This window comes from Hyperolius riggenbachi, chromosome 1 (assembly GCF_040937935.1).
Source record: "Hyperolius riggenbachi isolate aHypRig1 chromosome 1, aHypRig1.pri, whole genome shotgun sequence".
Classification (NCBI taxonomy): Eukaryota; Metazoa; Chordata; class Amphibia; order Anura; family Hyperoliidae; genus Hyperolius; species Hyperolius riggenbachi.
Genome location: NC_090646.1, coordinates 596,252,906 through 596,275,661, shown reverse-complemented (window position 1 = coordinate 596,275,661; position 22,756 = coordinate 596,252,906). Strand labels below are relative to the sequence as shown.

The window sequence follows — 22,756 nt, the reverse complement described above, 5'->3', positions numbered from 1 at the left end:
TTCTGACGACTTCCTCAAGGTCATACACGAAGCATGATCCACAAATATCTTAAACGAAATAAAGAGGCCTGAGGGTTGATGGCGACGCACTCTATCTAGTCTTAATGGGCCTTCTTTTAGGCATCAAGGTGTTCCCAGTAGTCACATCCAGAAGTTGGAGGGTGGGACGGGGTTTATTGGGTAAAAAGTATTTGTGAAATCTATACAAGAAAGACTTTAACTTCGATTGTTTATCAATGTATAGTTTAAAGCACGTACTAGAACAATATTCCGTTATCTTTTGAAACAGACATTGGGACTTCCATTTTCCTTTACCACTATCAACCATGAGGTTTTCTGCCTATGTATATTACCTAAAATGTACTCATTGTATTGTTTTATATTATTTGCACTTTTTCACAAATAAAGAGTATAAAAAAAAAAAAAGATAATACACACTATCAAATGATGATGGTTTCTACAAACATGCAAATCAGAATAATTATATTGATGAAAACAAAACTACTTCTATGCACAAAGTGTGACTCGATTCACAAAACCGCGTCTATTTAACATCTCTGGCGGTATGATTATTTACAGATTTTATTGTCCAAAAGCGGTGCAATTTTTTCCACAAGCTTTTAGACCCTAAAAAGCACATTGCTAGATAGATCTGCGGCAGCCCTACACATCCCACCTCCAATGGATCCAATTTGGGAATTACCACTCTAATGGCCCATACTCATGAGGGACAAAAGTGGCCTGTCGCCAGCACACGTGAGCGTGTGCGCGACAGGCCGGCAACAGCTCGTCGCCAGGTCCCTCCGCATACACACGGCGGAGGGACCTGGCAACTGATGCGGCGGAAGCTGTCGCTGTTGCGCCTCCCCCCGCCGGAAGCCCAATGGATTGCAATCTTGTTGCTGTCGCTAGTCGGCGTACTCACGCGGACTAGCGACAGTTGCGGCGGAGTTGCGGCGGCGACTGTCGCCAGGCGATTGAGCGGTTCAATCGCCCGGCGACATCAGCGACGAGCGACGGTTTGGGGTGCGCGCCCGTGCAACGCCGCATACTCACGGGCGACATTTGTAGCCCGTGAGTATGGGCCATTAGCTGAGGATTTCCGTCCACAGCCTGACTCGGGGTTACCGCTAAGGAGGTAATCAGTGGGCCCAGGTGGAAATCAAACCGTCCATTTATGCAATGGTTTTATTAGACTCTGCAATTATACTCTCAAAACAGGAGACTTGTGTTGTAGTCTATAGTGTGCCTAACTGTGTGTATGAAACCCTAACTGCGTGTATGACACCCTAACTGCGTGTATGACACCCTAGCTGCGTGTATGACACCCTAGCTGCGTGTATGAAACCCTAGCTGCGTGTATGAAACCCTAGCTGCGTGTATGAAACCCTAGCTGCGTGTATGAAACCCTAGCTGTGTGTATGAAACACTAGCTGCGTGTATGAAACCCTAGCTGCGTGTATGAAACCCTAGCTGCGTGTATGAAACCCTAGCTGTGTGTATGAAACCCTAGCTGCGTGTATGAAACCCTAGCTGCGTGTATGAAACCCTAGCTGCGTGTATGAAACCCTAACTGTGTGTATGAAACCCTAACTGTGTGTATGAAACCCTAGCTGTGTGTATGAAACCCTAGCTGTGTGTATGAAACCCTAGCTGTGTGTATGAAACCCTAACTGTGTGTATGAAACCCTAGCTGTGTGTATGAAACCCTAACTGTGTGTATGAAACCCTAGCTGTGTGTATGAAACCCTAACTGTGGGTATGAAACCCTAACTGTGCGTATGAAACCCTAACTGTGCGTATGAAACCCTAACTGTGTGTATGAAACCCTTAAGAAAAAAGAGCAACAAATGTTCTTTTTCCTCCCATCAAACCACCCAGGAGCACCATTAAAGGGAACCTGAACCGAGTAAAATTATTTAAAATAAACATGATTTACCTGCAAATTAATATTACATACTAACCTCACTGTCGGTTTCTCTCTGAATCTCACCAATTTTCTTCTTACAGCGATTCCTTCCAGTTCTGACATGATTTTGTTAGAACTGAAATATATCAGTTGCTGTCAGTTATATATCAGTTGCTGTCAGTTACAGCTGAGAGGACAACTGATGTCCATGTTTCCCTATGGCTCAAGTGGGCGATATTACAGTTTAACAGTGTACTGACTGGGAATCTGTTGCAGGGTGATTGCAATTTTTAAAATGGCGGACAGAGAATTCCATTGATCCTAGTGGACAAACAGGACACGGGAGAGGAAAAAAAGAGATTGAGGAGTACACAGGGGGAGAGTATGACCTGTGTATGTTCATTTTGACTTAATTTTCAGTTCAAGTTCGCTTTAAGCAATGCCAACACTAAAAGCTGGGGGAGGGAATTATTCCTCACAAAAGAAATGTAAAGGAAAGAATGGGTGCAACCTGCAGTCTGCTAGACACTCGTATTGCAGTTGTATACACTTGTTTTAAAAAGCTGTCTACAGATCACATGTTTTTATTATTTTTTTATTCAAATTTATAAAAGTTCCTAAATAAATATCATTTAATTGTAGGAAAGGGGAGGAAAAGTGCAATTCATCTTGGAAGCGGCCCACACACTCTTAACAACAGCAACAAAAAATAGCACCCCCACATTCCTACTGAGACAGGTTCACTACAGCAATGTAATAGCCTTCCAGGTCAAAGAATACAGCGACCAAAGAACACTAAAGGGAGTTGTCTAACTATTCATACAATAGGAATGCATCTATACACCATTTACCACACGATAAAATTATAGAGCTATATACAGCTGCCAAGACATAGTTTACAATGTTTGAAAGACGCCTCTCATTTATAGCCAGGATTTACAGGGCGACAGCTAATGTTGCAAGGCAGAGCGATTGCTGTGTCAGCATTCTTGTGTAACTGCATCAAAAAGCTGAAGTCTAACCTCATAGGAAATACCTGTTTTACAATGAATGGTTATTGACCATCTTGCTTTCATGTGTTAAAGATGACTATGTCCAGGCAGGTGCATAAAATCCTTGAGCAAAAGTGATGCCGTTCCCAAGATTAGCCAATCAGAAGCCTTCTTTCATTTACCACCAGAAAATGGTTTACTGTCTCTGGCCAACTGCACCACCTTTCTAACCAAGGTTTTGAAAAGTTTTAAATACAGTAAAACCTTGGATTGAGAGTAACTTGGTTTAAGAGCACTTTGCAAGTGTATGCACTTTTCAATTGTAATGAAGTTTAGACCTAACAGGCAAGCAACATACAAGCACAGAGCGTATATGCGCGTCATGTCATCACAACTGAGCCGATGGTTATTATTATTACCGTATTTAGTATTTATATAGCACCGACATCTTCCACAGTGCTGTACAGAGCATATTGTCTTGTCACTAACTGTCCCTCAGAGGGGTTCACAATCTAATCCCTACCATAATTAAAGGACTATGTATGGTTTTGTGTAGTGTATGTATCGTAGTCTAGGGCCAATTTAGGGAGAAGCCAATTAACTTATTTGTATGTTTTTGGGGTGTGGGAGAAAGCCGGAGTGCCCAGAGGAAACCCATGGGGAGAACATACAAACTCCTTGCAGACAGTGCCCTGGGGACCCAGCGCTGCAAGGCGAGAGCGCTAACCACTACGTCACTGTGCTGGCCTTTGATGCTGCCAGATTGTGCTTAATTGTACTTAAAGGATACCCGAAGTAACATGTGACGAGATAGACATGATGAGATAGACATGTGTATGTACAGTGCCTAGCACACAAATAACTATGCTGTGTTCCTTTTTTTCTTTCTCTGCCTGAAAGAGTTAAATATCAGGTATGTAAGTGGCCGTCTCAGTCCTGACTCAGACAGGAAGTGACTACAGTGTGACCCTCACTAATAAGAAATTCCAACTATAAAACACTTTCCTAGCAAAAAATGGCTTCTGAGAGCAAGAAAGAGGTAAAGAAAAAGGGGAATTTCTTATCAGTGAGGGTCCCACTGTAGTCACTTCCTGTCAGGACTGAGTCAGCCACTTACATACCAGATATTTAACTCTTTCAGGCAGAGAAATAAAACAAGGAACACAGCATAGTTATTTGTGTGCTAGGCACTGTACATACCCATGTCTATCTCATCATGTCACTTCGGGTATTCTTTAATATAAGTGTATAGACTGTGTATTGACTGTGCAAAGTCACAATTCCGTGAAAAAATCCCCAAAAGTAGGCAAAAAAAAAAAAAATCTGCCGTATACGTTCCTTGTTAACCACCTTAGCGGTATGGACGAGCTCAGCTCGTCCATTACCGCCAGAGGGTGCCGCTCAGGCCCAGCTGGGCCGATTTTAATGAAATAAAGTGCAGCACACGCAGCCGGCACTTTGCCAGCCGCGTGTGCTGCCTGATCACCGCCGCTCTGCGGCGATCCGCCTCGAGCAGCGGCGAAAGAGGGTCCCCCCAGCCGCCTGAGCCCTGCGCAGCCGGAACAAATAGTTCCGGCCAGCGCTAAGGGCTGGATCGGAGGCGGCTGACGTCAGGACGTCGGCTGACGTCCATGACGTCACTCCGCTCGTCGCCATGGCGACGAAGTAAACAAAACACGGAAGGCCGCTCATTGCGGCCTTCCGTGTTACTTTTGGCCGCCGGAGGCGATCAGAAGAACGCCTCCGGAGCGCCCTCTAGTGGGCTTTCATGCAGCCAACTTTCAGCCACCCTGGCGATCTTAATAGAACGCCAGGGTGGTTAAAGACACACACACACACGTTGGTGTAAGGGCTCTTTTATATACTACATGCGATTCTACTTCAGAGTCCGATTTTGATGCGGTTTTACATGCGATTCCGATTTTTGATGCAATTTCACAATTTTTCCAGTGTTTTCCTTCTTGTGTTCGCATCCAGTGCCAATCGGAATCATAAATCAGAATCGCAAATCAGAAATTGGAATTACGATTTGCAGTGTAAAAGAAGCCTAAGCCATCAGATAGCAATAATTCTGTTCTAGTGAAAGTCTTTTTTACATACTTACTTTATATAGTACTTTGTATAAAATATTTTTCTATCAATGTTTTTGGGTTGTGGAATGAATCATCTGATTTTCCACGAACCCTTATGGAGAAATCTGCTTTAATAGAAGAGTGCTTTGAATTACAAGCATGTTTCCGGAACAAATTATGTTCGCAAACCAAGGTTCCACTGTACTTCAACCAAGATTCCACTGTACTTCTCTGTAAATACAATGGTCAATACACACAGCACTTTAAACATGAACCGGTGTCTATCGATTTATAGAGGAGCAACAGATGATTGCATGTTAAAGTGGACCTTCGCTGAGAATTCCAAAGTGACAAAGAGCCAGGATGATACTTACTATGACTGTCCCCCTCCCCCCTCTTTTGTTACCCAGCAATGGCTGACTACATCCTCAAAGGATACATGAGGTAAATACGGTGAACATAAGCATTACTACCTGGGACTTCTTCTAGCCCCTGGAAGTCACTGTGCCTCTCGCCACAATTCTGCTGTGCTTCAATCTTCTGCTGTCCCCTTCGCAATGACTGCATCTCGCGACCCCCTCACCGGGAGCATTCTGTGCATGCCAAGAAGCCACCAACCCCCCTAGGTTGGCGATCATTGCAGAGGGAACAGTAGAAGACTGAACCACAGGAGAGCTATGGCAATGGGTACACTGGCTTTTAGAGGCTGGAAGAAGTTCCAGGTAAAGGCCTGTTTCCGCGACACGTGGATTCTGGATGCAGAAAAACTGACTCCAATGCTCCTGTTTCCACTAAACGCTATTTTTCTGATGCAGATTTCCCATAGGCATTCATTGGAGTCAGTTTTCTGCATCCAGAATCCACTTGTAGTGGAAATAGGCCCTTACTAATGCTTTATGTGCACCATTCACCTCATGTAGCCTTTAACCACTTGAGGACTGCAGGCTTACACCCCCCTAGTGACCAGGTTATTTTTTGCAATTCAGCACTCTGCACTCTGTGCTGAGATCCCTGAAACACGAATTCTGATTGGTTGCTAGGATGATTGTTTATTGATTATTAGATATGCCAGCATACCTATGAACATAGTGCCATTTTTTTTAGAGTCACTAAATAACACAAAGTTATCGCTTGCACACAGAAGCTACAGTTACGATAAGTACACCTTGTTTATCTGCAACTTGCATCCTTGTGTATATCCTTGATGTTCGAATCAACGCTGTACTGCAGCAATAAATGGATAGTAATGCCAGACCTTTTCCTTGTCTTTGGACTTGGTTGAGACCTTGATGGCTATAGTAGATGTATAGTATTTTTTTATCGAATAAAGGTGAGATTATTTGTCCGAAAGTGACGCAAGGTGTGTATTTCTAACTGCCTCTTTCCACAAAGCATGTGAGCTCAGCGTAGCACAATATAGCTCTATCCCTGGAAAGCCATATGGATTTTGGAGACACAGGATCTGACAAGTGGTGTAGGGCAACGGAGAAACTCTGAGATGTTCCTTCATACAGATATTTTGATAAATGATGCAGGATAGGTTTATCTTATAAAGAACTTAAAACAGACTCACCAGAACAGGGTATGAATAAAACACAGACTAATCAAACACTGCTCAGCCACCTGGTACTTTCCACTGCCTGGAGGTACACAACACAGGCATCACCTGCACCCCCAGTGCTGCAAGCAAAGAAAAGGCCTACCTCTTGGACAGATCGGGCCGCTGGCTTATCCTGATGGTTAGCCAATATTAAAAACGGTAAAGTGCATAGCTGTGGGTGCTGGAGAGCTGAGTGGAGCTCATTCCTGGCAGTTTCGAGGTCTTCTTCTGATGAGGCACTATCAAGAATGAAGATTACTCCTTGTGATCCCTGATAATAACGGCTCCAGTATTTCCGGATATTGGCTGCTCCTAAATACAGAAGAGAACATCTATTACTGCAAGAAGTTTACTGTACAGATAAAAGGACAACATGTAGTCTACAATCTATTGTGCATTTTTGTCATTTACAAAAAAAGAAAGAAAGCAAATTTATCCCCACGTGGTATTTAATGCTGGGCATCAGGGCCGTTTCTTGGGCAGTGCGGGCAGGGCAACCGCCCTGGGCACAGACCGGCAAGTAAAAGAAGGGGGGCGCAGGCAGAAGGACATAACCGCTAGGGAGCTGGTGATGCGCGGTGCAGCCAAATGGAAGAAGAAAGAAGATCACCAGCGCGATCACCTTCCTTCACTCCTCCTCCTGCATCTGACGCCAAGTCATCATCATGTCACCACCGCGTGATAACACCTGGTGTCCTGTAGCGGTACTGCAGGCTGTCAGTGCGCAGCGCCCATGAAGGAGTCGGCTTTCTGGGCTCCCTTCGCCTGTGTGTTTTCCTGGTCCCTGCTTCCTCCTGGATGGTCACTAGTAAGTAGGCAGATCTACTTGTGACCTGTGGCTGTGTGATTGTCCCTAAAGAGTAAGGGTTCGCGAGTTCATGGGGGGCGCAATTTTTACACCCTCGTCCTGGGTGCAATTTATCCTAGAAATGGCCCTGCTGGCCATACACGGCTCACTTTTGCCGCTCGATTCTCCCGTTCAATCGTTTCTCCGCTCGATGCTGCAGTTGATTCTCTTATCTTCCAGTCGTTTTCCTTATCTTTTTCCATTCACTGCCATCACAAATTGAGCGGCGAACGATCGAGCGGGAGATCGGACATGTCTGAAATTATCTATCGAGTCATCTAAATGGTTCAAAAACGAGCCGTGTATTCCCAGCATTAGTCATGACATCTGCAGGCAACTAGCCAATTTCTCGCATCAAGGAGATGTTCAATGAAATGCTAATACATTTAGAATAGATGCAGGATTATGCATGTTTCGTATGCAAATTTACACAGCTTGAAAATGAATCAATCGAATCCTGCTGAGGCGAGATTTGATTGGTCAGTTTTCAAGGAGCATACATTTGCATAATCCTGATTTCATTTGGAATGATTTGCATCTCACTGACCATCCCCTCCTCGCATCCAATAGAGTTTCTCCAGCAGGAGAGAATGGGCCATTTGCAATGAACTTTTTCTACTGAGTTTTCTCCTAGGAGAGACCTTATAATCTTTAGTTTAAAATACTGTCGCTTTTCAGCACTTTGCAATGGATGAAGTAGGTGAAAAAAGAACTGTCAAAATTATATTGAATATATTGTTAGCTTGCTGGTGGTTTAACCTATTAGCTTCAATGGTGTTATCACGTTTCAGATAAGTGCACTGCTTCTGACCTCAGCTGGCAGAACTCGCTGTGCTGTAAATTCTTGGAATGCTTTGATGTCTCTCTTCTAGCAGAATATATATTAACTGAAAGCAGAAGTCCTCTGTTATTGTCTCACACTGCCCCCTAGTAACAAGTGCACCATAAATACACAGTATAGCAGTACTAATTAGAAGCAAGGAAATATAACAAGAAATAAAAAGAAATGTGCTAAAAGAAATTCACATAGAGCACTTGCAAGTCTCTAAATACATTGGCTGCTAAAGAGTTGAAAGGCATTTTATTAACAAGTTTAAAAATATCACCTTGAAGAAAAAGTGAATTGCATATGGGCCAAAGAGAGATAGCAAGTTGTTGTAACAATTATGAGCGCAGTGACTGGGACAAACCAGGAACTATAGATCACTATGCATTTCAAGGATGGTGCAATTCAAAGGCTATAAAATGTTCACAGCTACTGCAGGTTATCAAATCCTCCACACAGGGTTGTCTGCAAGTTCCAGCATGTCTTGAACCCGGCAAGCGTGTATTCACATGGGATTCTGGCTGTGGATGGAGCAAATACCCATTCGCTGTGAAGGCGGGGAGTGCATGTAGCAGCCAAGCACCAGGATGTGGGGGACGGACGAGACACACGAAGAATAGGAGGAACCTGCCGGAGGCCACCAAAGAGGGGAGAGCAGGCATCCAAACACTCGGAGCCTTTGAAACATCGATTATTTGTCTTTTGATTACCACTTAAAAATGAGCTCCCCTTGGGCCCCTTTCACATTTTTTGCGTTTTAAAAATGACTGGCAGTGCTGCATGTACACACTTTGAACCGCATGTAAAGTAAGTCAATGGAATCGCAAGAAAAATCGCACGTGATTTTGAAGTTAATAGCATATATTTTCATGTAAATTTATTTCATGGGTATGCATGAAAAATTGCATTCTGGAAAATCTCATATATAACACACCAAAAAAAGAAGAAATAATAGAACCAAAAACTCGCAAAACGCAGAATCCCAAAAAGTGGGAAAACGTGGCTGGAAATCACATGAATAAATGTGAAGGCTGCTTCACTCCTACTGTCTGCAAAAACAGGCCGTTACTGGGCGAGAACCCTCTAAAGTGTGTACAGACGAGGTTCGGGTTAGGCATCAGGGAATACAGTAGAATCCAGGGCCAAATTTGCTCTGACTCAGACTCCTTGACTCCGACCCCTTAGTCTAATATTTACCAGGGCTGTGGAGTTGGTACAAAAGTCATCAGACGCCTCAGTTAATGCTGGTTAGTCTGTGCCTCTCGGATTTACAAGCCCTACTCCATAGAGCCAAATTAATCCATGCCATGCACTGATGAGGATCTAACAATCCGAAACAGTCTGTATGCATGTTGGATTATTATGGCTCTGTACATATTAACAAGCTGACACATCATTGCATTCCAGCGGTTCTGGAGGTGTGTTTAGCTTCTACGGGTACAATGGTTAATTTGCATATATTCAGCAGTGGTGCCTGGGAGACATCTCGAGCTCACTCCAACCTGAATTATCGCAAATTCTTTCTGTTTTAGGAAAGCAAACTTTTGTTTTTCAGTTAATGAAGCCACCCTGACTCCTCGACTCTGACTCCTTAAGGTGGCCACACACCATACAATTTTTTTTTAATATCTGTTTAATTTAAGAATTGCAATACATTTTTCTGACTGATTGTAACATTTCAAAAATATGACCAATGTACCACACATGTATGTTCAATTTTTCCCCAATTATGATAAAAATGATTGGAAACTCTGACAAAATTGCTAGGGTATGTATATTAATAAACTGACAATCTAACACACACCATACAATCTTTAGAAAGACTGAAGAAAAATATCTGGCGTTCCGGATCGAGTAAAATCGAATAAAACGGGAAATCCGATCAGATTTTTCAGTCGAATGAAAAAAAAGCTTTCGATTTTTTCGGGAGATCTGATTGTTTTTATCGAATTAACGTAAAATCGGATCATTTTATTGTATCGTATGTGGCCACCTTAAAGGGACTCCGAGCAGTGCAGAAACTATGGAAAGATGCATATCATTTTAAAGCTCTCTTTCTCCTCTTTCCAATGATATATAAACCGCCGCCCTACGCCTTTTAGTTTTCGATATTTTCGCGCTTGAAATTGCCGGGGCCGTGATTTCAATCGCGAAAATAGAGAAAACTAAAAGGCGTAGGGTGACGATTTAGGTGTTGCCAGAAAGAGGAGAAAGAGAGCTTTAAAATGATATCCATCTTTCCATAGTTACTTGTATTACACAGGGCGACACTTTCCCCAGTGTCAGCAGCTCCATTCAGCAGAATGGAACTGCTGACTTTAGGAAAAAGTCGCCCTGTATAATACACGTAATTTTGGAAAGATGGATATCATTTTAAAGCTCTCTTTCTCCTCTTTCTGGCAACACCTAAATCGTCGCCCTAAGCCTTTTAGTTTTCTCTATTTTTGTGATTCAAATCGCGGCCGCGGCAATTTCAATCACGAAAATAGCGAAAACTAAAAGGCGTAGGGCGGCGGTTTATATATCATTGGAAAGAGGAGAAAGAGAGCTTTAAAATGATATGCATCTTTTCATAGTTTCTGCACTGCTCGGAGTCCCTTTAAGTCTAATACTTAACAGGGCTGTGGAGTTTGTACCAGGGCTGTGGAGTTGGTACAAAAGTCACCTGCCGAATCCGACTCCAGGTACCTGAAAACTGCTCCAGCTCCAACGCCACAGCCCTGGTAGAATCCCTTTATAGTAAACTCCAACAAACCAGGAAAAGTAATTTACTATAACAGAAGTTTACTATATCAGAATTGGTCATACATTGTATATTTATACAGATGCATTCGCTGGGATCTGAAGACTGAGTTTACTATATCCAGAGGTTTACTATATCGGAGTTTACTATAACGAGAATCAACGTTATTGGTTTATTACCAATATTTTAATTATCAGCAACCCCTGACGTTCAAATGAACAAGCACCTTTACAATACGTACTCTGATACTGAAGAAAACAGCAGAAGGTGGTCCACCCATTAAGCCTGCATCTAACGCCTTCAGCAGGTTTGGATCAGGTCACGAGACTAACATTTGTAACTACTTTAGGACCTTGATGATTGAAATATACGGCCTGTTTTGATGGCTACTTGGCTGCCAGGGCGTAGATTTTAATCCACCGACGCCGCACGTTCTCATCGCAGCTGTCTCCCCACCGCAGCTCACTCGCTCTGCCGTCTCTATAACAGCAGAGCCCTGTGAGCGGGTCAGGAGCTGATTTTATTGGCTCCTGGCCCTGTCTACCAATGTAAGCATCCTGGGAGACTTCAATGCATGGGTGGATGATCACGACTCCCAGCTAGGAAGTGAACTACTTCTCATAATGAATGAACTGGGTTTCTCTCAGGCTATCAACCTCCCCACCCATACGAAAGGGCACACCCTGGATCTTATATTTCATTCCGGACTTTTAATATCACACATGGATATAAACCCAGTGGTATGGTCAGACCACCACACCATCCACTTCTCTCTGACAGCACCAGCGATAAAACACAGAGGGAAAGAACTCATAAAATACCGTTCACTGAAAGATGTCTCACCCCAGCACGTTCAGAATATCCTCAACTTCGACGCATTAACCAATCATTGTGCAGACCCAGACTCCATGGTCCTGATATACAACCATGCAGTGTCATCTGCCTATGACGCCCTCGCTCCAGTTCGCATCAAACGATCTACACCACTTCACCATGCACGGTGGTTTGACAGCTCACTAAAGGACCTAAAGAAAGAAGTGCGCAGACTAGAAAGGAAGTGGCGAAAATCTCAGAATTCAAAAGATAAACACACCCTTGTCTCTCACCGGGAAAGCTACCAAAATGCGATCACCAAGAAAAAATCCTCCTACCTATCACAGGAGATCGCAAAGGCCGCCAACAGACCAGCCCAACTATTCCGCACAGTTGATAGACTATGTAATCCATCCTGTCTAAAACCCACTATAACTCCCTCAAAGGATCTATGTGAGAAATTTGCCTGCTACTTTGCTGACAAAGTATCTTCTATTCGGTCTCTCATTCAGTCCACAGCACCCAAGACTCATGCAACTAATGGAAATAGCTGCAAAAACAACCTAACACCCTGGACTGATTTCAAAAGTATTAGTGAGGAAGAGATCTCAGACATCCTCTGTCGTCTCCGCCAGACAACCTGCGACCTGGACCCTGGACCAACTAAACATATGCTGAAATGCCCTGACCTGCTTGGTCCAGCATTTCACAAAATAGTAAATTGCTCTCTGCAAGCAGGGAGGTTTCCTACCTCTCTAAAAGAAGGAATCATCAAGCCCCTTCTTAAAAAACCTTCCATGGATCCAGATGCTATAAGCAGCTACAGACCTGTCTCCAACCTCCCCTTCTTAGGTAAAGTTATTGAAAAGGCTGTCTATCTGCAACTTGAAACCAGGCTGTCAGTAAACAACATCCTGGACCCTCTACAATCTGGCTTTAAGAAACACCACAGCTGCGAAACAGCCCTCATCCAAGTCTGCAACGATCTGCTCATGGCAAGGGACAGAGGGGAATGCTCCACCCTAATCCTGTTGGATCTCTCAGCTGCTTTTGATACAGTTGACCATGAAATCCTGCTTAACAGACTGCAGGAGTACTGTGGCATCAGTGGATCAGTCCTCCAGTGGTTCAGATCATTCCTGACTGACAGAACACAGAGAGTATCCCTAGGACCTATAATGTCCAAACCTGCACCTCTACAATTCGGAGTGCCACAAGGATCAATCCTATCCCCTCTGCTGTTTGCAATCTACATGTTGCCACTCGGTACACTTATCCAACGACATGGCCTGACGTACCACTGCTACGCCGATGACACACAGCTATATCTGTCCTTCAAACCTGGTGGAACAGACCCTACCCCAAAAATAAACTCTTGCTTAGCTGAGCTTCAGGCATGGATGAATGATAACTGGTTGAAACTGAATGCTGACAAAACTGAGGTCCTGTTTGTCCAAAGCCAGTGCTCGCCATCAAAACAGCTCTATCCTAAAGCAACACCAATCAGGATTGGGAATTCAGATATAAACAGCTCCAACCTTGTGCGCAGCCTTGGCGTACTAATCGATGGGGAATTGAGTTTCAGAAACCAAATTTCATCTGTAGTTAAATCTTCCTTCTTTCATCTGAAGAACATTGCAAAGATTAAACATCTGATTCCCCCAGAGGATCTTCAAACCCTAGTCCACGCCTTCATCACATCACGGCTGGACTACTGCAATGCCCTTTATGCTGGCCTCCCCAAAAAAGACCTGCGTCGCCTGCAATTAGTGCAGAATGCTGCTGCCAGATTGCTAACAAACCAGCCTCGCTACTGTCACATTACACCGATCCTTCGCTCACTGCACTGGCTACCAGTAGAATGGAGAATACTCTTCAAGATTGGACTGCTAACATTCAAATCCCTGCACAATCTGGGCCCTGGATACATGAAGGACTTGCTGAAGCTGCACCACACCTCTCACAACCTCAGATCAGCAAGTTCTATAAACTTGGTCACTCCCAGAGTGCACCTCAAAAAATCTGGAGACAGAGCCTTCTGTCATGCTGCCCCTACTCTTTGGAACTCCCTACCACACCCAGTAAAGACAGCACCATCCCTGGAGCTATTCAAATCCAGACTGAAAAGCCACCTGTTTAGCCTGGCATTTCCAGATTTATAAAATTCTTCCTCTGTACCACGATGGTCGGAGCCATGCTTATGCGCTTTGAGTCCCACGGGAGAAAAGCGCTTTACAAATGTTATTTGTTGTTGTTGTTGTTGTTGTAAGCGGCTCCCATTGGCTTACTTTGATAGGCAGGGTCAGGAGCCAATGAAAGCGGCTCCTGACTGGCTCACAGGAACTCTGCCGTCAGAGAAGGCAAAGTGGTTGGCCCAGGTATCCAACTTGCGGCGGTGACGGCGATTGCGGCAGGTATGTTCGTCGTTATAGGTCGCTATTCCGCCGTTTCTGGTACCAACAGTCTCTGGTCCTTAATGGAGCAGAGACCGCTGGTACTTAAGTTGTTAAAACCATATTTTTGGTTGCAGAAAACAAATAAGGCCCAACATTATAGGTCTGAGCACTGGGATCATGAGGCTGTTGGATGGTACAACTTGACTTGTTCCTGGAGTTAGGCCTTTAACTCCTGTGTGTCCCAAGCTAGTAGTCTGGGGACCGATTTGCTGAAATTAATCACCGGTTTCCTATTGGAGCATAAATATAAAAACAAATAACACCGCAGGATTTGTCATTGTGATTAATAGGAACTGAGAAGACGCACTTGTAACAAACTCTGTTTATGCTTCGTAATACAACTTAAAGGTTGATATTTACACATGCACATACTGAAGAATTAATGGATGTTTATAATAGACCTCTCTCTAAAATATGACATCACCGAGTCACAGGGGTCGCCTGCATTAACCCCTGCTGTGCTGAAAGGAAAGACTACCATTTAATCTGGGGATCGTTTTTGTAGGTTCTGCATGAGGAATCTACACAACTGCCTCTTTCCTTACTCCCATCCTGTGACATACTCCCAGTGCACTCTTCATTTTAATCATGTTTCATGGTTTTACTTCATTATATCTTTCTGGCCTAATGACAGAAATCTGATGACAGAAATCCCGCTTTAAATGTTACCAAGCTAAAATAACATTGTTTCTTATGCCTATACACATATTGCATGCTGTGGACCGGGAGGAGGACTGCTTATGATGTCACTAGCTCTCATCTTCCCCACAGTCCACACCCCTAGATGGATTCACCAACCCCACTGATCACCAACCCACAGACTAACATCATACCTATCCATCCTGCATAGTAGTGGCTGGATAGTGTACTGGTTCAAGAAGCACACCTTAAAGTGTACTGCGCATGCGCAGAAGAACCAACTGGCGCGACTGAGCCATATTACCGGGAGTGATTGCAGCTGAACGGAGGACAGCGTGGAACGCATCCGTGCTCATGGGGCTGGAGGAAGCCCTGGGTAAGTAACAAATCTTTTACTTCCAACATCTCAGGTTTCCTTCAACTACTTCAGCCCACGGGTTGTTATCACCTAAAGGACAACTGTAGTGAGAGGGATATGGAGGCTGCCATATTTATTTTCTTTTCTCATTACAGTTGTCCTTTTAGGATGGAAGCAATTTTCACATTTCATCAGTCCTCCCATTAATTTGCCAATAACTGTATCACTACTCATCACACCTAAATGATCTATATTTCGTTTTTTCCTACCAAAATTATTTTTTTTTATGTATTACTAGGAAGTGTTTGATTACTTTTTTACTGGACACTTTACTTTCATTTTTATTAATGAAACAGGATTGGATAATGTAAATGGCTCATGATTGGATTATTGGCTCAGGGAACACATGTTCCAGTCCACCAAGTGCCAAGGTTTAAGTCCCACCATGAACATGCGGTGGCTCCTTATTGACCTGAAGCGTATATACGTCCTGTTTGTTTTGAGACTCAAACTGGACACATATAAACGTTTAGGTTCAGTTAAGAGGTTAAAGTGTATACACACATTCAATTTGGATTAGTCAAAAACTGGCCAATTTTACCACTTCCATGTAGTATGAGGATCAACAGATTCTGAATACTATGAATTAACTGTGTATGTAAACTGTCATACTACACTGCCTTTTTGTTACTACATGAAGGTGGTAAAATTGGCAAATCATTGGGGCATCAAAGTTGAATGTACGTACCTTTAGACATAAGACCTGGGCTTCAATCCTAGCTGGAGCCAGAACCTATTTTTCTATTTTTTAGCAAAGGCTCCTCAATACTCCTGGGTGGCCTGCTGGGTGCGCATTTAGTGGCCGCAGCACCCCAATCTTCTTTTTTTATTATACCAGACACTAATAAACACACAGAGACATCTGAACATGCTACTTAATTTCAAACGTATATCTAAAATACAAGAGTAGAGTTAGTAGAGTTGAAGGATGATTACGCTCTCACGCACAACTTCCCCATGGTTCACCAGACCAACTTTGTTTACCCATCCAAAGATTATCATCACCCTTGTTTACACCCACCCAGTGATTTACAGTGGCACAAAAAAAAAAAGTTCTAAGAAATATTTGAGGTTGAACTCTTCCTTCCCCCAGTACATCCCTAATTACACTATCACCCAATCAACATGCACAGGAGCAAGTCACCATTGATTGGGGAATGGGGTGTCGAGAGCAGGTTGTTGTGGTCCTGGATGATATCCCTGTTGAAACAGTGCTTGGCACTGATCATATACGCTGTACAGCGCTGCGGAAGATGTTGGCGCTATATAAATACTAAAGAATAATAGTAATCATAAACCACATACACTCACCCAATCATAACCTTTCCATCATTTCCAAGCCTGTACTCTTATTGCAGTCAATCACAATGCACAAATAGTCATGGCTGACATTTTGGTTTCAAAGTCTCATACATATGACATCATATCTTACACATGCTCGGTCTATATCAACGCAACAAACATACCTTTACAACAGTTTTCACAACAGATAAGCAATGCCCATTCTGGAAGGGATCCGCTACCGCCCGTTCTCAAATGTCAAACAACACTAACTAAACTAACAAATGGCCTAGTTTATGGACTCTCATAGGTCTGTGGTAAAAAACAGGATCTACATGATCATGATAAATGCTGTAATTCCCTGAACCGACCACAAGAATATCCCAAGCATGTGCTGGATGGTCCTCTGGAGAGCAATTGGCACAGACCGCACTTCAATATTTCATATTCCGGGGATAATAAAACGTGAAAAATGCATTACTTATATGTATCTTAAACTTTTCATGCATGGCTAACCCAAGATTTATAAGTAAGTTTATGGAAGAAGGAAAACGTTCAACATATAAATCAGGCTCTAGCCATGTCCACAACGGTACACAGATCAATCCTTCAGAAAGGAGAGGACTTTCAGCACATGGCAGAAAGCAGATGCTGGGAAGGCCATTAGATTAGGCTACATGTGAAGCATCAGCAGGGTGTCCATCCTTGCACACTGGAAGCACTCAGCAATGTTATCTATATCCTCCTGCAGAGTGGTAAAGAAATGTCCATACTGTATTTCTAGTTTCTCCTGTAGTCTGGGAAGTGTACAGCTGGTGGCTCCCTGATTCTACAGTCTCTCCCATAGTCTGGGAAGTGTACAGCTGGTAGCTCCCTGATTCTACAGTCTCCCCCATAGTCTGGGAAGTGTACAGCTGGTAGCTCCCTGATTCTACAGTCTCTCCCATAGTCTGGGAAGTGTACAGCTGGTAGCTCCCTGATTCTACAGTCTCTCCCATAGTCTGGGAAGTGTACAGCTGGTAGCTCCCTGATTCTACAGTCTCTCCCATAGTCTGGGAAGTGTACAGCTGGTAGCACCCTTTCGCAACAGTCTCTCCCATAGTCTGGGAAGTGTACAGCTGGTAGCTCCCTGATTCTACAGTCTCTCCCATAGTCTGGGAAGTGTACAGCTGGTGGCTCCCTGATTCTACAGTCTCTCCCATAGTCTGGGAAGTGTACAGCTGGTGGCTCCCTGATTCTACAGTCTCTCCAATAGTCTGGTAAGTGTACAGCTGGTAGCACCCTGACTCAGAAGTCTTTCCCATAATCTGGCATATGTACAGCTGGTAGCACTCTGCTTCTACAGTCTCTCCCATAGTCTGGGAAGTGTATAGCTGGTAGCACCCTGACTCTACAGTCTCTTCCATAGCCTGGGATGTGTACAGCCGGTAGCTCCCTGGCTCTACAGTCTCTCCCATAGTTTGAGGTGTACAGTTGGTAGCACCCTTTCTCAACAGTCTCTCCCATAATCTGGGAAGTGTACAGCTGGTACACCCTCTACGGTCTCTCCCATAGTCTGGGAAGTGTACACCTGGTACACCCTCTACAGTCTCTCCCATAGTCTGGGAAGTGTACAGCTGGTACACCCTCTACGTTATCTCCCATAGTCTGGGAAGTGTACAGCTGGTACACCCTCTACATTCTCTCTCATAGTCTGGGAAGTGTACAGCTGGTAGCTCCCTGATTCTACAGTCTCTCCCATAGTCTGGGAAGTGTACAGCTGGTATCTCCCTGATTCTACAGTCTCCCCCATAGTCTGGGAAGTGTACAGCTGGTAGCACCCTGATTCTACAGTCTCTCCCATAGTCTGGGAAGTGTACAGCTGGTAGCTCCCTGATTCTACAGTCTCCCCCATAGTCTGGGAAGTGTACAGCTGGTAGCTCCCTGATTCTACAGTCTCTCCCATAGTCTGGGAAGTGTACAGCTGGTGGCTCCCTGATTCTACAGTCTCTCCCATAGTCTGGGAAGTGTACAGCTGGTAGCTCCCTGATTCTACAGTCTCTCCCATAGTCTGGGAAGTGTACAGCTGGTACACCCTCTACGTTATCTCCCATAGTCTGGGAAGTGTACAGCTGGTACACCCTCTACGTTATCTCCCATAGTCTGGGAAGTGTACAGCTGGTAGTACCTTCTACAGTCTCTCCCATTGTCTGGGACTGCAAAACAAAACCAATGGACCTTGTCTATGTAGCCTACATTCTAAGGAAAATAAGAAGCCTTGTGTTTAATAGTGTTGAAAACTGCAACACAGAATGGTCTATTGTTTTCAAACGGAAAACCAAAGCTGTACAGGGAGTGGTTTTGAAAATAATAAAAATCCAGAGAATCACACCATGAGGAGATGGACCGGATTGTAAGAGGTTCAGAGCTGTCAGATTAATACTATTGACGGTAAGTGACAGCTACAGAGGACATACGTAATTTACAGTGTGAGTTTTACTATAGGGGAAATCTACCTCTAATATACTGTATATGTGTACACATGTACCTTATAGTGTTTCTGGATAGTGGTGCTTTAATGCATGGATTATGATCAAATCGATAGTACAGTTTGCCTGAAAAAGCAGCTTCTACAGTACAGAAAGAAACGTTCAGGGCCTTCAGAAACATACATGGAATTAAAAATAATAATACAACCTTGTCATGCAGATGGTCCATGTTACAGCACAATTACACAAAAGGTCAAATTAAAACAACATAAATATTCAAAGTCAAAAAAGGAAGCCATTAATCAAACAGTAAATTCAACACTAGCTGCTTATATTGTTATATACTGTTACCCATGATAAATACAGCTGTCAAAGAGTGTGCTTTATACATTATGGATGTTCGGCCATAAAAGAACTGCGGTATTTGAAACTGCCTGTTTAATCTAGCTATGTTAGCTCTAGTACAATATATTTAGAAGATAACTGCAGCTATACACTAATCTGAGCTATTCACACTAATGCATAGTTCAAAGCTGCCAATGTAGTATTTCCATTGCCAAACTCAACCAAATTTACCAAATAACTTCTCTGCATGGATAGGTGCATTCAGAAAGGAGGTTTTCCTTTTTTTTGAGCAGTGGATTTAGTTTTTTCAAATGATCCTTCCCCATAAGAGAGTGTGTGCTGTTGGGGTGGGGGGTGGGAACGACACCATTACTTGCCTTGCTGCTCCTCTGGCCCCTGCCCTTAAAGAGAACCTGTACTGAATAATAATATTTAAGTAAATATTATTTAGGCCGCTATCGAAGCATTCTGGGCCTCCATAACACCTGAGCAGTGCCACAGGCTGATTGCCTCCATGCCACGCCGCATTGAAGCAGTCATTTCTGCAAAAGGATTCCCGACCAAGTATTGAGTGCATAACTGAACATAATTATTTGAAGGTTGACTTTTTTTTTGTTTTAAAAACACTTTTCTTTTATTGGTCGGATGAAATATGCTATTTTTTTGAGATAGGAAATTTGGGTTTTCATGAGCTGTATGCCAAAATCATCAATATTAAACCAATAAAAGGCTTGAACTACTTCAGTTGTGTGTATTTGAATCTAAAATATATAAAAGTCTAATGTTTATCAGTACATTACAAAAAAATAATGAACTTTATCACAATATGCTAATTTTTTGAGAAGACCCTGTATATGAGTATAGCACGCAGCAGGCATTTTTACTCACCTCCCGGGAAAACTGATGTCGGTAGCCATTCTCCTTCCTGTCCTCCGAGGCTCTGAATCATTCTGGTGAGATTGCCGTCAGTGATCTAACTAAAGAATTACAGCGCCACCCGGAGGACAGAGGAAATATTTTAGGGTCTGAAACGTGCTGAGAAGACTCTAAGATCCAAAAATAATCATACCGCCAGGGAGGTTAAACAGTGATTCTAAGATGCCCACTTATGTTACAATCTTGGTTGTACAATAATCTTCCCATTTCTTTGTAATATTAGGGACCACCTAAAGTATCCATTCAATACATCACTCAGTTTATCCTTCTACCACATAGGTTTGGTAAAGATTGTACAAAAAAAATACAATATAATTAGTGAGCACCTTAAACAGGATTAAACTCCTATATTAGGTTACCATATTGGTCTTTGTGCACAGGCGTTATCGTCGTTTATAAATTTCAAGGTCCCAAAGAACAGTTTATCTGCTCTGCAAGCTGACATTGCATAACTGTCGTATTTAGCACGTTGGCGTAGTGGTTAGCACTCCTGCCTTGCAGCGATCGGTCCCCGGTTCGAATCCCAGCCAGGTCAACAACTGCAAAAATTTTTTTGTTCTCCCCATGTCTGTGTAGGTTTTCACCGGGCACTACGGTTTCCTCCCACATCCCAAAAAGATATAGATAACTTAATTGGCTTCCCCATAAAAATTGGCCCTAGACTATGATACATGCACTACATGATACGTACATAGAGATATGACTATAGTAGGAACTAGATTGTGAGCCCATCTGAGGGACAGTTAGAGACAGTCTGCTAACTGTGCAAGCTGAAGCACTGCCAGGAATGTTTATTAAATTATGGCTAATAAGCAAACCTAAAAAAAGATAATGTAATCACTTCCTTCAGATATAAACCTCCAGCTGAAGAAGAAAGTGCTGTGTTTACTGTTTGAGTGCTGTTCTGCTACCATTTTTTCTGCTAGAAGGATTTATGCTGTAAGCAATGTTTTAGAGCAAAGAAGAAATGCTTACCGGTACTTTCATACCACTATAACGGCTTACTTTACATAGTGGCATTTTGATCCCATTTTCGAATTGAATATGATTTGCCAATCCAGTGCACCATAATTACCAATTCATGGTGCCGTTGTTCCATCGGTGCAATTCAATTTTCCCCTAAACACCAAAAGCAGTGCATGCACCATATTTTCTGCATTAAATCTATGGTAGCAAATGGTGATGTAGTGGATAGCACATTCCCCATGCAGAAGTGGGAACCCAGTTCGAATCTTGGCCAGGTCAATATCTGCATGGAGTTTGCATGCCATCCCTGTTTGTATGGATTTCCTCCAGGCACTCCGGTTTCCTCCCACATACAGGTAATTGTTAATTAAGCTAACTCCTAAAATTTGGCTGTAGACTATGATAGACATATGACTATGGTAGGGATTAGATTATGAGCCCCACAGAGGACAGTTAGTGGCAAGACTATATACTGTGTAAAGTGCTGAAAAATATGCCAGGGCCATATAAACACTAAAATAAATAGAAATAAGTAAAAATAGCTAACATGGTGCTATGCATTTTTCTTGCAGTCTCCCGATTGAAAAGTTCCTCCATCTTTCTTTTTTACTGTTGAAGTTGAAAGCAAACGCGCAGCTAAAAGGGAACTCTGCTTCACTGGATCCTGGATGGCTCTGTGCACATTGGTAAACGGATTGTGAAAACTGATCTGATCACCGATGGATCGGATTGGTTTTCACTCTGTTGCCAGCAAATACATACCGGTACCTAATGGCAGTGGGAGAGGCTTCCTCTTCTTGCGCTATCACAGCACGTCATGTGACTTAGTCACATGACGGGTCATATAGTCAACATGACGTGCAAGAAGACAAGCCTCTACTGCCGGCCTTTAGGTACGTATTTCGGGCCTGTTCTCCTTCGCTCACCCGCCCGCCCGGCTGCTGCACCCTCCCGCAGCCCAGGTTCGCGTCCCCACATCCCCCCATCCACTGTGTAACGGTCCGTTTCTTCACTAGTGTGAAGAAACATTCCGTTTTCCATTGCCCCAATGCAGCAGCATTTTGTGTCCGGTTCCGTTCTGCTGGGCAGAACGGTCTGGAAAATTAGGGCCTTTTGACTTACACTATGCATGGCAGAAGAACAGGAGGGCTGCCAGGCAACTGGTATTGTTTACATTAAATAAATATGGCAGCCTTCATTTAACACTCCTTTGAGTATGTCCTTTAAACATACACAATCATGCTGATAAAACTAAAGGTGGCCGCATACCATACAATTTTTTAAATATCTGTTCAATTTAAGAATTGCAATACATTTTTCTGACTGATTGTAACATTTCAAAAATATGACCAATGTACCACACACGTATGTTAAATTGTTCCCCAATTATGATAAAAATGATTGGAAACTGACAAAATTGCTAGGGCGTGTATATTAATAAATTG

At 43.2% G+C, this 22,756-nt stretch overlaps 1 protein-coding gene across 7 annotated transcripts in view; it reads right to left on the bottom strand.

The window, feature by feature from the left end:
* The window catches only part of ARL15 (ADP ribosylation factor like GTPase 15), a 372,284-nt gene that overhangs the window by 184,468 nt on the left and 165,060 nt on the right, over positions 1-22,756 (bottom strand). For all 7 annotated transcript variants that reach the window (XM_068271763.1, XM_068271762.1, XM_068271767.1 and 4 more), the window contains exon 4: positions 6,677-6,885. In XM_068271763.1, coding sequence (XP_068127864.1) covers positions 6,677-6,885 — 209 coding nt within the window. The remainder of the gene's footprint in view (positions 1-6,676; positions 6,886-22,756) is intronic.